The 17,185-nt window shown below is 41.7% G+C and overlaps 1 protein-coding gene across 1 annotated transcript in view; it reads right to left on the minus strand.

The window, feature by feature from the left end:
* The window catches only part of LOC121276246 (adenylate cyclase type 2-like), a 504,535-nt gene that overhangs the window by 180,931 nt on the left and 306,419 nt on the right, over positions 1–17,185 (minus strand). Inside the window, exon 8 of the mRNA XM_041184445.1 lies at positions 620–778. Within this exon, the coding sequence (XP_041040379.1) occupies positions 620–778 (159 nt within the window). The remainder of the gene's footprint in view (positions 1–619; positions 779–17,185) is intronic.

Consider the following 17,185-nt stretch of genomic DNA (forward strand, 5'->3'; position numbering starts at 1 on the left):
GTATGAGGCAGCCCACATGTAAGATGGCCTACCAAAATTCCATCATAAAAAATGACCCTTCTGTCAGACAAGAGCCAACACAAGTTTTCTTTAACAAAATTTCACCTTTATATTAGCTGGTTTACACAAACATAATTTTCTCTTCTATTTCTTTACAACTAGTAAAACTGATTAACTGGCGCTCCATTCTTCCAGTGCAGCAATCTGCTCTCCAATTTCAGTACTGGCTTCAGCTGCTGAAGTTAATTTTCTCTCACTGTGTCTATCTATTGCCTTCAATTTTAAACCAGCAGCATAAGCTTGGATTGAAGTTGGTAGCTGAGATAAAAAATTGTCATTGACATTGCAATATTGAAGGATTAGCATGGAATAGCAAGTGACAGCAACAGATGATCAGAATGTATTGGCATTGTGGTGTTACTGGGTCCAGCATTTTTGAAGCAATTGTTTCACTAGGAGGAAAATTATCCAGGAGGGAACCCGTGTGTGGGATATGAAACTTGCATAAGAAAACCTTGGTTGTTACTTTCCAACCCAAATGAGGATATAAGTAGACATGAGAAAATATATCTGGTACTTTCATATTTCAAACATATAAATTAGTGGTGCACTTGCTTACCCTGGAACACCTCCAGCTTCCATGTGATTTGCAAGAGTAACATCATGTGACCAGACATCATATTGCCATTTCTGTAATCCAATGACTCCACAAAGAACATTCCCAGAATGTACTCCAACACGCATGTTTATGTCAACTCCTGTGGCATCCCTTACCTTCCTTAAAAATAAAAGATGAAGATAACTATGAACAACTTTTGTTCTAGAATGAGAACCACTTGCAAATTAAATCCCAGCTATCCATTACAGGATTCTAATGATCAAAGTTCTCTTCAGAGCTGTTAGGCAGACACTGCTAGATGGAAAATGGGTAGGTGTGTTTTTACACCCTCATGAACCCCAGCCCATTTATCTGTGGGCTGACTTGGCAAACCAGCCAGACGATATTGGGGGCTGCATTGTAATGCTCTGATTGCCATCTGCAGCTTGCCAGTGTTGCATAGATGAATCCCAAGAATCAGCTACAAGTGATCTTGGGCCTCCATTTTCAAGACGAGATCCCAGATTTTCCCATTTTGCTCCAGTTTTTGTCTTGGTGCCAATTTCCCAGCCAACATGTTTTTGCGCTAAATATAAACAATTTACATGAGTAGAGCCACTTTTACTTATTCATTCCACTAGTGTTTCCTGGAAATGGGCTCATCAAATAATTACTATTGAGATAGAATGACTTTTTGACTTTCATGTGCAAATTGCTTCTGAATGTCAAGTTTTTTTAGGAAAGTAATGACCTGATAGAAACATCACACATCAACAGTTTGTAATGATTTTATGAAGTATTTATTCATATGTAAATCACATTATATCACCAGTAGTCACTTTCCAATTTTATACCGACCTCAAAAACTGTGAATTTCCACATGGCATTCTGTTTGATCTAACTTAACATGTTAAACAGTTCTGAAGAAAAGAGGAACTTTCTCTCATTTGATGATCTGCAGCTTTTTAATCAGTTGTTCTGGAGGCAGTGATCAAATGTTTAAAATGCTAATCAAAAGGAATGGCACAGCAAGTAATGGAGCCAGAGCCTTCATTGTCAACATAATGTGAAACTACTAGTAAAGTAGCAAAAAGATCCAGGTGACAGTCAGTTATAAGAGGTCAAGGCTGTATCTGTTATTATCATAAATAGCTTGCCATCACCACCTGCTTTCAGACTAAAGAACAAGCAATGAAAATTATTATGGATCTTTCATTCATTTTTTCATCTCACACTTAACTATGGATCTACCTGTTCCCATTACAAAGGATCAAGCAGGATGCGGTACAATTAGTAATCAACTTTAAAAACAAAATAAGGCATACTGAAATCATATGGTATCACATATTAAAATAAATTCTTTCATATTACACAATCAGTATCATATTTTTGTTTCATAGAATCATTGACTGACACAGCACAGGAGTCCTTTTGTCCTATCGTGCCTGTGCTGGATCTTTGAAAGACAGCCTGCTGTTGGGCTCCTACAACATGAGAAGAACTCCAATACCATATCTTCCAAAGTCTATCCTTATTGTTATTTTTAAAAATGGACTTTTTGCCAAACCAAAAAGATGGCTGCTACAAGTCACCTGACTACAGGGGTTGGCCCTTTGTCTGAGAACCACCAACAGGAGTTTCAAGAACAGAAGAATTTTTTCTCAGCTCTGGAATCTCATAACTCATTATACAAACCCCTCGTGATCACAAAAGACCAGGAAACTTGCACTTTAGAACTTGCTATGCCTATACAGCTGCTAACAGACTCATATCACACCTGGGATGGACCAGGCCCAGTTCAGAAGGGATGTCATTTGTATCTGATAAGCTCACCTTGTTGGAGGAGTCAGTGGGTCTGCCTGGACAATGGCTTCCCAAACAACAGGTCCTCAACATAGATGGCAGCTCTTTCAACCACTAATAACTGGTACATTATCAGCCCTGAAATTAAAGCCAGTTCCAGATGTTGGATAAACATATCTTTTGAAGTCATTATAGAAAAGGAAGGTCACATGACTCAAGTGACCACTTTGAAATCCTCATATGGCTTTGAGAACTAAGAAATAGTCAGTCTGCTGTTTTAGCATCCAATTGGTGAGCCACCAAGAAACAAGCTCATCCAGGCATAACAACAGCCTGCTCATCAAGCCTGTCTCTGCTGGAAGATTTTGTACTATCGCCTATGGAACCAACTCACTCTCTGTGTACCTACTTCATCTTGTGATATCAGCACCAACTGAAAAGCAAATACTATAACCCCAGTCTTCAGCCAGTTGAACTTAAACACCTACATGAAAGAATTCCTCATTAGACCCTGACTTTGGACTCTGGAACTCATGGGAACTAATATTCATTTCTATGATTCTTGTACTGTAAAATTCATTTCTACCCCCCCTTACTGTGTGTGAGTGGTAACATTTGGAGTGGAACATTGCAGACACTCCTCCGCTGGGTTTTGAATGTGAAAATAAACTAACTTTCTGAGTTAATCCTAACACAAGTTTGCTGCGGATTATTAATAAACTGGATCACAGAAACTGAAGGATTGGGAAAACACACCACCGCATATTAAAAAAAATTCAAAACACTTTCTGCTTATGGACGGGTGGTAAGAGGAAATAGGTACAGTTTGCCTGTCTCAGTCCTGTCCGTAACACTGCCCTTCTCCATAACCCTGTAAAATGTCCCTTTTCAAGTTTTCATCCAATTGTCTCTTGATAGTAATTGAATCTGCTTCCTCCAAGCTTACAGGCAAACATTCCAGATCAGAACAATGCTCTGTTTTTTTTTATCCGCATGTCACCTCTGGCTCTTTTGCAAATTATCTCATATCTGTACGCTTTGGTTATTGACCTATCTGCCATTGGAAACAGTTTCTCCTTATTTACTCTTTTAAAAACCTGCATAACTTTGAATATCTCTATAAAGGCTTCTCTGCTCTAAGGAAAATAACCCCGGCCTAGTCCCTCTACTTAACTGAAGTCCAAGATTCCTGGTACTATTTTACTAAATCTCTTCTGCACTCCTCTCAAAGGCTTTGCCATCCTTCCAAAAATGTGGTGCCTTGAATTGGACAAAATATTCAAGCTGTGACCTAATCAATAACTTATAAAGATTTAGCATAATTTCTTTGCTGTTGTATAGTAAGGGGGAATTTTAATCCAATAAAATAAGTTGGGGGGACGGATGGTGGTTAAAGTCTTTAAAACAGAATCATGACCGAAAGTCATCTACTTCTGGCTTTAACTGTGGCTGAAAGGGGACAGGCAACCAACCCATGTGTTAAATGTGGAGAGAAAATTGCACGTGACAGAGCCCTTTAATATCAAAAATAAAAATACCTGGAAAAACTCAGCAAGTCTGACAGGATCTGCGGAGAGGAATATTGTTAACGTTTCGAGTCCGAATGACTCTTCAACAGAATTAAGGAAAAATTTATTGACAAAAATTCATTGACAAAAGGACAAAGAGGTGTTGATGGCGGAGATATTACCTAAGAAATAGATGACATTAAGGGTAGAAAGCAGGACGAGCAAGGTTCAGTTAGCCCTAGTCGGGGTGGGGTTGGGGGAAGGGATTGAAATAGGCTAAAAGGTAGAGATAAAACAATGGATGGAAATACTTTTAAAAATAATAGAAATAGATGAGAAAAGAAAAAATATATATAAATTATTGGAAAAAAGGGGGATTGGAAAGGGGTGGGGATGGAGGAGAGATTTCGTGATCTAGAGTTGTTGAACTCAATATTCAGTCCGGAAGTCTGTAAAGTGCCTTGTCGGAAGATGAGGTGCTGTTCCTCCAGTTTGCGTTGAACTTCACTGGGCCTCAACCGTGTCTGGCCCATCTCCCGTGCATCCGCCCTCACACCTTCCTCTCCCTCCCAGAACCATGATAGGGTCCCCCTTGTGCTCACTTATCACCCCACCAGCCTCCGCATTCAAAGGATCATCCTCCGCCATTTCCGCCAACTCCAGCATGATGCCACCACCAAACACATCTTCCCTTCACCCTCCCGGCAGCATTCCGCAGGGATAGTTCCCTCTAGGACACCCTGGTCCACTCCTCCTTCTCCTCCTACACCTCAACCCCCTTCCACGGCACCTTCGCATGCAACCACAGAAGGTGCAACACCTGCCCCTTTACTTCCCCTCTCCTCACTGTCCAAGGGCCCAAACACTCCTTTCAAGTAAAGCATCATTTCACTTGCACTTCCCTCAATTTAGTCTACTGCATTCGCTGCTCCCAATGCGGTTTCCTCACTGTCTCCCTTGAGAGGCAGAGCCTCCTTCTGCATTGCACGTCAGACATATTGAGGTAGCTGCATCGCTGCCTGTAAACCCTGGCAGCAGGATAGTGGCACATTCTGCGGTCCCTTCCACCTTGGACTACCTGCTGGCTCTGTGCCTTTTGTGCCTGCGCCTCTCCTCCCACAGGTCCCTCCCCTGGAAGCTGCATTGGGACACCTGGCCTCCTCTCCCTTCTGCCCCTCTCTTCCTCCTCAGAGGAGGTGCCTCCAGCGGAGACCACAATCCCTATTACCTGTGTAACGGAAGGCTGTCTGATACCTGAAAGGATCCACATGGTCTGAATCCTCTGGGGGCCTTGGAGACACCAATAAGTCCCGAAAAGAAGCCTGGAAATGCTCAGAATGAAGCCCTGAACAGAGATGAAGCTGCCAAGAACCAATAAACATCCAGCAGCAAACTATCTCCAAAACACCTCACTACTCATACTGGCAATGCTGCTGACCCTTTTTATCCTGTCTTTGGATGAGGTTTTTGAAATTGCCAGCTGGCTGCCTGCCCATTTTGCCCATGCGACAAGCACAAAATCGCACAGGCAACGAAAAATCGCCGTCAGTTGGACTGTTAAGGGTCTTAAGTGGCCTGTAATTAATGGTAGGTGCGGCTCCGGCACCCAACGGTCACCCGATGTCATCAGGTACAATTTTACGCCCGACCACGTTGGGCGCATGCATGTCCGTGGGACGTAAAATTCTGCCCATGAAGATCGTCTCTGGTGTGGGACCTAGTCTTTGGATAGCCGACTGGAGAAGAGATCGTAAGTGGAGCCTGCTGAAGTACATTGCCTTATCAAACCTAGAGCTTACATTCAAAAGCTGTTTGCTGCCTACCATATGTGGGTGTGTGTGCTGGTGGTAGACCACCATGTGGTTGGAGTGTAGGAAGCATCTGCTGTATTCCTTGTGGTGAAAGGGCTTCTTACCCATACAGATGCACCAAGGATCACACAGGGCGCCTGACTTACTGAAGCTCTTCCTGCAGTGGAAGGAAAGGCTCCTTGCCTGTGTAGCTGCATTGGTGCACATGTCTGATCAGAAGGTCCACTCACTTCTGTGGCTGCACCTGTGCCAAAACAGCTTGTTGGATTTTAATTAATGTTACTGCTTTAAAGTTGAATCTTGACCATGGCCTCTTCATCCTGATTTTATTACACCCAGATGGAAAAAAGTCCAATAAAATTCGAAAGAAGTAACTCCACTAATTACGGTATGAAGTCTTTTACTTCACCAGCCAAGGACACTGTAATTACAACGGTAAAATTACACTGTAAAAACAGGATATTCCCAAAGCTAACTACAGCTCCACTTTTTGCATTATACCATATCATCGCTTACACATGCTATACCTTCCTCAGCCATGCTGTGGAATCACAGCAGGTCTGTGAGCTCTGAAATCTGCTTGTCTGTCTGACAATGATTGAATCAAATGACACATTGCAGAGGAAATTGAATGACTCCACAGCAGACAGGATCAAATTACACATTCCAGGAAAACTGTTGGTTGAGCCCTGTCTTTGAAGGGGATCAGTCAGAAATCTGGTCCAATCTTTTAGTGTTGCAAATAGACACAGCCTTCAAACTTAAAAGCTCCAACGAGATGTATTTTCTTCTTTCAAGCACCGTCTTATATTTCATCAATGTTTTGACACAGGTCCAAAATTGTTGCAATCCCAAGCTTCTTTCAGTATGGTGTCATGAAGAGGTATTAATGTATAATGTTATTGGAAATTATTTTAAATTGGACTTGGAGTAGGGCCTGTGTCTGTGGGTGTGAGTGTGTGTATGTTAACTGGATTATGGACATGTCTGGGTGCTTTGGTGTATCATAGTTTTCAGATGTTAAACAGTAAGGTAGAGGGTACATTTGCATTTTGTTGAATAAACCATTCAAAAACTGGGGGTGAAATCATGCACCTAGCTAGGGGACACCAAACAATATGTTTATAATACTAATCAAACTGGTATTATAAAAGGGGTTTTATTGTTAGAGGAGGTGGAGTTAAATGAGCCTGGTGATACAATGAGAATTTGCATTCAAGGGGAAGGCTAGGTATATACAGAAGAGTTTTTAGTGTATGGATCAGAGGCACATGAGATCTAAGCCGCCTGTAAACCTACAACTGTCTGCAAAGGAAACAAAGTGCAAGGGACCTCATTTTGAATTCGTAAGATAAAATGTGCTTTACCTGGTGTCTGTTTAAGTTTATGGGTTATTGTTGGGGAAGATTACCAATGAGTGAGTAATTTGGGAATTTGTTTAATCATCATTATGGTAGTAATTTGTAGATGTGTATGTGTTTAATACCTTGTAAAATTAATAAATGTTTAATTTAATTATAAAAACCTCTGGAGGCTTGGTGGTTTCATTTCTGAATTCAGAGTTGCATCTCAAACATTCCAATTGAAAGTGTAGGTTATGACAGTTGTAGGAGACAAAGAGTGATGACAGAAGGATGCTTTAGTGACTGGAAGCCAGTGTCCAGTGGTTTACGACAGGGATCTGTGCTGGGTCCCCTATTATTTGTCACTTATATAAACAACATGGATAACTATGTGGGGGGTAGGATTAGTAAGTTTGCGGAGGACACAAAGATTGGCCAGGTGGTTAACAGTGAGGTTGAGTGCCTTGGGCTATAGGAAATTATAGACAGGATGGCCAAATGGAAGATAAGTGGCAGATGGAATTTAACCCTGAAAAGTGTGAAGTGATACACTTTGGAAGGAATAATTATAAAGGAAGTATTCAAAGAACGGCATGACACTAGGAAGTTCTGAGGAACAAAGGGACCTTGGCGTGTGTGTCCATAGATCTCTGAAGACGGAGGGGTATGTTAGTGGGGTAGTGAAAAAGGCATATGGGACACTTGCCTTTATCAATTGAGGCATAGATTACAAAAGAAGGGAGGTCATGTTGGAGTTGTATAGAATCTTGGTGGGGCCACAGCTGGAGTACTGTGTGCAGCTCTGGTCACCACATTATAGGAAGCATGTGATTGCACTGGAGGGGGTGCAAAGGAGATTCACCAGGATGTTGCCTGGAATGAAACATTTAAGTTATGAAGAGAGTTTGCATAGACTTGGGTTGTTGTCGTTGGAGCAGAGAAGACTGAGGGGTGACCTGATCGAGATGTACAAGATTATGAGGGGCATGGGCAGGGCGGATAGGGAGCAGCTGTTCTCCTTAGTTGAAGGGTCAGTCACAAGAAGGCATAAGTTGAAGGTGGGGGGCAGGAGGTTGAGGAGGGATGTGAGGAAAAACATTTTTATCCAGAGGGTGGTGACGGTCTGAAATATGCTACCTGGGAGGGTGGTGGAGGCGGGTTGACTCACATCCTTTAAAAAGTACCTGGATGAGCACATGGCACGTCATAAAATTCAAGGCTATGGGCCAAGTGCTGGTAAATGGGATTAGGTAGGTAGGTCAGGTGTTTCTCACATGTCGGTGCAGATCGATGGGCCAAAGAGCCTCTTCTGCACTGTGTGATTCTGTGACAGTTGTTTAAAGTTTCCCTCTGGGATTTTAAATAACTCAGCCTTTACCAACTGCTGTGTCATAACAATTGGGGGCTCTTGGCAGGATAATATTTATAATTCCTTGATTGGTTTGGAATTGGTCAATCTTAAGGTTACAAGTACGAGAAAAACATTTTGAATTCAGGAGTTGGTGAGGTTTTTTAGAAGTGGTGAGACTGCAAGGCATTGGCAATTGCTAAGACTTGTATGGAAGTAGAAGACATAACTCTGTTGGGTTGCAAGAAATAACCAAGCATAAGTTGACAAAGTTGGCAGATAAGTTAAAATTGGGGTTACCTGTGGGGCTAGGACATCAGATATAATTAAAAGTATAACACAGCATCTACAGTTGTAAGTGATACCTGACACTAGTGAGTCACAGCTGGAGTGAAGACACTTGAATTTGAACAAACAAAGGAACTGAAAAAACTTGAATTAGAAGCAAAGGAAAGAGAAATTACATTTAAAAGGGAACAAGCAGAAAGGCAGGACAAAGAAAGGAAGCTAGAACTGGAATTTCATGCAAGAGAGAAAGAGAATACCTGCTTAAAAGGCTGGAAGTTAAAAAAGAGATCTGGGATTCTGAGGAGAGTTCTGATGATGAAAAAACCTTTAACCTAAAACCCAGTGGGAAGATGTTTAAATTTGTACAAGTTCTTCCAAAGTTTGAGGAAAAAGATGTTGAAGTGTTCTTTATTTAATTTGAGAAGATAGCTAAACAGATGAAATGGCCACAGGAGTACTGGACATTATTATTACCAGCTAAGTTGCTGGGTAGAGCACATGAGGTATATGCTTCACTGTCTGAAGAGGTATTGGTGAATTATGATGTGATGAAAAAGGCTATTTTGAGTGCACATGATTTGGTTCCTGAGGCAAACAGGCAGAAATTTAGGAAAATGAGAAAACAGCCTGGGCAAACTTATATTGAGTTTGAGAGAGTAAAACAAAGTACTTTTGACTGATGGGTATGGGCATTAAAAATAGAGACAACATATGCAGCTCGTCAGCAGAGATAGCTGATGATTATGAGTTAGTTCATAGAGCTAAACCTTTCTTTCATCACTCTTTTAAATCAGAAAAGGAAGTTAGTGGAATAACAGAAAAATGATTTGCAATTAAAGCAGTTATATCAGAAAGCTTATTCAGAAACAGAAGCAAAATGTGTTCCAGTATGTTATTACCTTCAGGGAGATATTTTAATGAGAAAATGGAGTCTAGATCATGTCTCAGCAAATGAAAGCTGGAGTGAGGTGCATCAGATTGTTATCCCGTTAGAGTTTGGAAATGAGATTCTGTGGATTGCTCATGGAATTCCAATGGGCGGACATTTAGGAATTAGGAAAACAGGGAAAGATAGAGGTTTTTTTGGCCAGGATTGCATAGGGATGTAGTCAAATGCTGTAGAACCTGTCATACATGTCAACTAACAGGGAAATCACAAGCAGCGATTAAGCCGGCACCTTTAATCCCAATACCAGCATTTGAAGAATCTTTTACCAGGTTCATGATTGATTACGTAGGACACCCCCCTAAGACTAAAAGTAGAAATCAGTACTTATTAACAATAATGGATATATCTACCAGGTTTCCTGAAACAATACCTTTAAGAAATTTTACAATTTAGAAGATTGTGGAGGAGTTAATTAATTTTTTGACAACCTATGGTTTACTTAAGGAAATACAATCAGATCAGGGGTCAAATTTCATGTCAAAGCTGTTTAAGGAAGTAATGAACAGTTTGGGGATAAACCAGTTTAAGTTAACAGCTTATCATCTGAATCACAAGGAGCTTTGGAAAGATGGCATCAAATTTTAAAAACTATGATGAGAGCCAGGATTATCCACAGGATTGGAATACAGGAACTCCATTCTTGTTATTTGCTGTTAGAAATGCTCCTAATGCATCGACTGGTTATAGCCCTTTTGAACTAGTTTATGGTTATGAGGTAAGCGGGCCACTGAAATTGATTCCTGAGAAATTGATGGGTCAAAATTCAGAAACTATTCTCTTGGATTAAGTATCAAATTTCAGGGAAAGATTGAACAGAGCAAGTGAGTTAGCTAGAGAACATTTAAAGATATCACAGCAAGTGATGAAAGTGAAGGCAGATAAGAACGCTAAAACTCAGTTTTGTTTCTGGAGTGAAAGAATTAGTTTTGTTACCATTGTTAGGTGATTCATTAAATGCAAGATTTAGTGGGCCTTACAGGATTGAAAAGAAATTGAGTGAAGTAAATTATTTAATAAATACTCCAGATAGAAGAAAGAAGCAGAGGGTGAGTCATTTAAATATGCATAAAAAGTACTTTGACAGGAAAGAGGAACAAAAAGAGATATTAGTGATGGTGGATGATGAGAAAGAAGTAGAAGTGCAGGACTCTGAAATTGATTTTTCTCTAATCAAATTTGATAAGGCGGGGGGGGGGTGGGCGGGGGGTGCTTGAAAATTTAAATGAAATATTGAGTTACCTTCCAAGCAAGTGTTAAAGTAACTGGAAAAGCTATTGCAGTCACACAAGCCTATTTGTGGGAATAAATTAGGAAAGACACATTTAGATATGCAGAATGTCTCTGTACAGGTTTCATCATCAAAAGGCAAAATCCTTATTGATTAAATCTGGAAAAGTTATCACAAGTACAAAAAGAAATTGATTTCCTGCTTCAAAATTATATCATTGAGTCTAGTTGCTGTAACTGGAGTTCACCTATTATTCTGGTAGTGAAACCAGATGGAACACAAAGGCTGTGTGTGGACTATCGAAAGGTGAATGCGGTGACAAAAGCAGATTTCAAGGTTAGAAGATTACATTGAGAAAGTGGGACAATCGAAATTTATCACAAAGATGGACTTGCTAAAAGGATATCGGCAGGTACTATTGTCAGAGATAGCATAGGAGATATCAGCTTTTGTAATGCCAAATGGACAATATCAGATTAAAGTCATGTTGTTTGGTATGAAGAATGTACCTGCGATATTTCAAAGACTGCCAAACAAAGTAACTGTAAGTCGAAGCAATTGTGCTGTTTATATTGATGACTTGATAGTTTTCAGTCCTACATGGGAGGAGCATTTACAGCACCTGGAAGGATTATTTTCTTGATTACAAGAAGCTAATTTGGGTGATGAATTTGGCTAAAAGTGAATTTGCAAAAGCACAAGTTACGTATCTAGAACATACCATTGGACATGGTTGGGTGGATCTGAACAATGCAAAAGTCAAGGCTATCATGGATTTACCAACAAAACAAAAAGTTTTGAGATTTCTGGGCATGAGTGGGTTTTACCAGAAATTTGTACCAAATTTTAGCTATGTGGTTGTTCCACTGATTGAGCTATTAAAAAAGAACCAGAAGTTTCAATGGATACTGGAGTGTCAGAAGTAATTTGCTACTTTGAAAACTGTATTAACTATGACACCAGTTTGGCAGGACCCAATTATGCCAAGCAATTTAAGTTGGCCATTGATGCAAGCAATATAGGCATTGGGGCTGTACTGTTACAAGAAGAATTGAAAAACCGATAGGGCATTTTCCACAGAAGGTAAATGTACCACAGAGAAGATATTCAATGATTGAAAAAGGAGACTGTGGCTTGGTGTTAGCATTGCAGCATTTTGAAATTTATGTTGCCAATAATTCATCAGAAACAATTGTTTATACAGACCACAATCCTTTCAAGTTTTTGGACAAATTTCAAGACAAGAGTGCAATGGTTTTCAGGTGGACTATATTATTACAGCCATTTAATCTACGGATTATACATATTGCTGGAAGAGAGAATTTGTTCGCAGATGTGTTATCAAGAGTTTGAAACTTAAAGGAAAATTGGACAGAAAAAAAAAACCTGGACATTGAACTGAAGTGATTTCTGTTGATATCAAGGACTAGTGTATATATATATTGTTATGTTAATGCATGCATCTGATAATGTAATAGTGTAATAAGCATAGGAAATAGTGTGACCTGGGTTATTAAAAATGAAGCCATCTTTTAGAATTATGATGGTTAATTTTTTGATAGGGAAGGGGATGCCATGAAGAGATATTAAAGTATATAACGTTATTGGAAATTATTTTAAATTGGGCTTGTAGTAGGGTCTGTGTCTGTGGGTGAGAGTGTGTGCGTGTTAATTAGATTAAAGACAGCTCATCTGGGTCATCTTTGATGTATAATAGTTTTGAGATGTAAACAGTAAGGGGTAAAGGGTGCAATTGCATTTTGTTGAATAGAACATTCAAAGACTGGGGGTGAATTCTTGCACCTAGCTAGCAGACACCAAACAATATGTTTATATTACTAATCAAATTGGTATTATAAAAGGGGTTTTATTGTTAGAAGAGGTGGAGTTCAATGGGCCTGATGATACAATGAGAATTTGCATTCAAAGGGAAGGCTAGGTATATACAAAAAAGTTTTTTTGTGTGGAAGTCAGAGGCATGTGAGATCTAAACCGCCTGTAAGCCTACAACTATCTGCAAAGGAAACAAAGTGCAAGCGACCTCATTTTGAATTCGTAAGATAAAATGTGCTTTGCCTGGTGTCTGTTTAATTCTATGGCCTGAATTTTCCCGTTGGCGATTTGGGGGCGGGGTCTGCTCACGGGAAAATGACGTGGGATGATGTCGGGAGGAATCCCCATTTAAATCCTTAGGAATGTGGGCAGACAGCGAAATCAGCTGTCCGCCCGCCAACCTGTCAATGGCCAATCGAGGCCATTGACAAGGTAATTAAGATAATTAAAGACCCTGCCCACCCAAACTTAAGGCTGCCGGGCAGGCCAGGAGCCCAGCGGGCTTCTGTTAATACATAAAACCATATCCACTGGCGGGATGAGGATTCATGTCCGCTTTAAAAATGTTTAATAAATTTTATGTGATATTTATTAACATGTCCCATCACGTGTGACATTGTCACGAGGGGGATATGTTAATAATTTTTAAAAATTTTTATTTTTTAACTTTGTAACACTTTCACTCATCTCCCGAAGACAGCACTTAGTCTCAAAAAGCGCACTTTGATAGATGGGGATTCTCTCCCCCACCCCTGCACAGGAAGTGCATAGCGCTTCCTGTCGGGAAGGCCGCTGGGCGGGCCTTAATTAGCCCACCCACTGAAAATGGCGGCGGGGTCCGCTTCCGTGGCAGAGTTCAGCTGCCCGTGGGGCCCGCCTGCCAACTGAGGGCAAAATTCTGCCCTATGGGTTATTGTTGCCTTGGGGAAGATTACCAATGAGTGATTAATTTGGGGATTTGTCTAATGATTATTATGGTAGCAATTTGTAGATGTGTATGTGTTTAATACCTTGTAAAATTAATAAATGTTTAATTTAATTTATATAAAAACCTCTGGAGGCTTGGTGGTTTCATTTCTCAACTCAGAGTTGCATCTCAAACGTACCAATTGAAAATATAGGTTATGACAGTTGTTTAAGGTTTCCCTCTGGGATTTTAAATAACTCAGTCTTTACCAACTGCTGTGTCATAGCAACAGGCATTGGATAAGACTGCAGTTCCGATAAAGCAAGTGACATATTGGGCCGTAACTTCCTCAGACTGGCAATCAGTGTCGAATTGCCACTCTGTGTCCACTTACCAACATAAATTTTCTTCAGTGCCTGTCTCGCTTCAGCCTCCCACCTCAGGCTGGGCAAGATCCAAGCAGCACAGCTGTCTCTTAAGTCCAGCGTCAAAGTCCACCACCGTTGAATTGAAGGGGGGCACACCCCATTTTTTACTGCATGAGCTCCATAAAGCAGGGAAGTTTAAAGGACCCATTGAAATTGACAGGCTAGGGAGAAGGTAAGTGCCTAAGGCAAATGAAAAGGGTTTGAGAGGTGGGGGTGTTTGAAGGTCAAGCGGGGATGGGGTCAGACATCGGGAGGGGGTGCAGTGGGCTAGACATTTGGGGGGTTGGGGAGGTCAGATATTTGGGGGATCAGATTTCAAGAGGGGTGCAGCGGTCCAGACATTCATGGGGTTGCGGGAGGGTCGGACATCAGGAGGGCTGGGGGTCGGACATCGGGAGGGGTGCAGTAGGTTGGACATACGTGGGGGTTGGCGGCTCAGATATCAGGAGGGTTGGGGGGGATAGGAAATTTGGGAAGGGGATGGGGGTGTTAGACATTTGGTGGGAGCTGGTGGGTTCAGACATTCGGGAGGGGGCGGAGGGATTGGGAAGTGTCCTGCATTCAGCATCATGGTGAAGCAGTCTGGGAAGAGTGTACTGCAGTCAGCATCGTGGTGAAGCAGTCTGGGAATAGTGTCCTGCAGTCAGCATTGTGGTGAAGCAATCTGGGAAGAGTGTCCTGCAGTCAGCATCACGGTGAAGCAGTCTACGAAGAGTGTCCTGCAGTCAGCATCACGGTGAAGCAGCTTGGGAAGAGTGTCCTGCAGTCAGCATCATGGTGAAGCAGTCTGGGAAGTGTGCCCTGCAGTCAGTTCTTGTTGAAATTAACAAGAGTGACATCACGAGAGAGCGACAGAGAGATCAGAACCAGCGAGAATGTGGGGAAACTTCAAAAAGTGACATCAGCGCAAAGGTGAGAGCTGATTGCTGAGTAGTGGGTAAGTGTTTTTCTCCAGTTTAAAAAAGATTAAGCTAAGGAAAGGTAAGGGTTCAAGTTTTTATTTAAACTACATAAATAATTTAACTTTTTTTTTACTGTATTTAACTTAAAATAAGGGTTTTCTTTCAACTGGAGGCATGGCAGGGCAGCTCAGTCCCGTATTATGTATCACCTGCAACATGTGGGAACCCCGAGATGCTCTTTGTGCTCTGACTGACCACAAGTGCAGGAAGTGCCACCAGCTGCAGCTACTTGAGCTGCAAGTTTTGCAGCTTGGGCAGCAGCTGGAGGCACTGAGGTGCATCGGCGAGGCTGAGAGTTTCGTGGATAGCACGTTTTTAGACGTGGTCACCCCACCGCTTACGGAAGTGCAGACAGAGTGGGAATGGGTGAGCATCAGTTAGAAGGACGGTGTCAGACAGGTAGTCAGGAAATCCCCAGGATGCATCTCACTTGAGAACCGTTTTTCTATGTTGGAAAACAGTGAGAGTGATGGGTCCCCTGGGGAGTGCAGAGACGTTCATGGTTCTGTGAGTGGCTCAGCTACACAAGGGAACAGGAAAATGAGGGGAAGAGCAATAATGGTAGGAGACCCGATAGTAAGGGGAACAGACAGGTGTTTCTGCAGCCATAGATGTGACTCCAGGATGGTATGTTGCCTCCCTAGTGCCAGGGTCAAGGACGCCACTGAACAGCTACAGGGCATTCTAAACAGGGAGGAAAAAAAGACAAAGACCGTGGTACCAAGGACATAGGTATTAAGAGGGATGAGGTCCAGCAAGCAGAATTTAGGGAGCTGGGAAACAGATTAAAAAACAGGACCTCAAAGATAGTAATCTCTGGATTACTTCTGGTGTCACACGCTAGTGAGTATGGAAATAGGAGATTAGTCCAGATGAAGGTGTGGCTCGAGAGATGGTGCAGGAGGGAGGGCTTTAGATTTCTGGGGCATTGGGACCTGTACAAGGCGGATGGGTTGCACCTGAACCAGAATGGAAATATCCTTGTGGGGAGGTTTGCTAGTGCTATTGGGGAGGGTTCACACTAACTTGGCAGAGAGATGGGATCCTGAGAGGAGGTTCAGCATGGGGCGATGCATAGCCAAAATTAGAAGAGAGAGCAAGTGAGTCTAGAAGGCATACAAAATATAGGCCAGTTAAGGGACAAGGGAGTTTGGCAAGGTTGGATGGTATTTATTTTAATGCAATGAGTCTGACAAATAAGGCAGATGAGTTGAGGGCACAGATTAACACATGGAAGTATGATGTCATTGCTGTCACAGAGACATCGTTGAGAGAGGGGCAGGATTGGCAGCTCAACATTCCAGGAGATAGGGTCTTCAGGTGAGACAGGGAAGGAGGTAAAAGAGGAAGGGGTATCGCAATATTGATCAAGGAATCAATTACAGCAGTAAGGAGGGATGACATCTTAGAACGCTCCTCAAATGAAGCCTTATGGGTAGAACTGAAAAACAAAAAAGGAGCAATCACATTGCTGGGAGTGTACTATAGACCCCCAAAACAGTCAGAGAGAAATAGAAGAGCAAATATATAGGCAAATTTCAAAGAAGTGTAAAAATAATAGGGTAGTAATAGGGGGGGATTTCAACTTCCCCAACATTAACTGGGTTAGTCATAGTGTGATAGGTTTAAAGGGAGTGGAATTCTTAAAATGCATCCAGGAGAGCCTTTTAAGTGAGTACATAGAAGGTCCTACAAGAGAGGGGGGCGGTCCTTGACTTAATTTTAGGGAATAAAGCCCAGCAAGAGGTAGAGATATCAATGGGGGAGCATTTTGCAGATAGTGATCATAACTCTGTTAGATTCAAGGTTGTTCTGGAAAAGGTCAAGGGTGGGCCAGAAATCAGAGTTCTAAATTGGGGGAAGGCCGGTTTTAATAAGATCAAATACGATTTGGCCAAAGTGGGCTGGAAGCATCCACTTTTAGGTAAATCTGCATCAGAGCAGTAGGACTCATTCAAGAAGGAAATAGGGAGAGTACAGGGCCAACATATTACAGTAAAGACAAAGGGTGGGACCAACAAATCCAGGGAATCCTAGATGTCGAGGGAAATACAGTATTGGATAAAGAGAAAAAGGGAGGCCTATGGCAGAGACCAAGGGCTCAAAACAGCAGAAGCCCTAGAGGAGTATAGAATGTGTAGGAGGAACTTAAAAAGGAGAGCAAAAAAGGGGCATGAAG

The sequence above is a fragment of the Carcharodon carcharias genome, chromosome 3 (genome assembly GCF_017639515.1).
Source record: "Carcharodon carcharias isolate sCarCar2 chromosome 3, sCarCar2.pri, whole genome shotgun sequence".
NCBI classification, from domain to species: Eukaryota; Metazoa; Chordata; class Chondrichthyes; order Lamniformes; family Lamnidae; genus Carcharodon; species Carcharodon carcharias.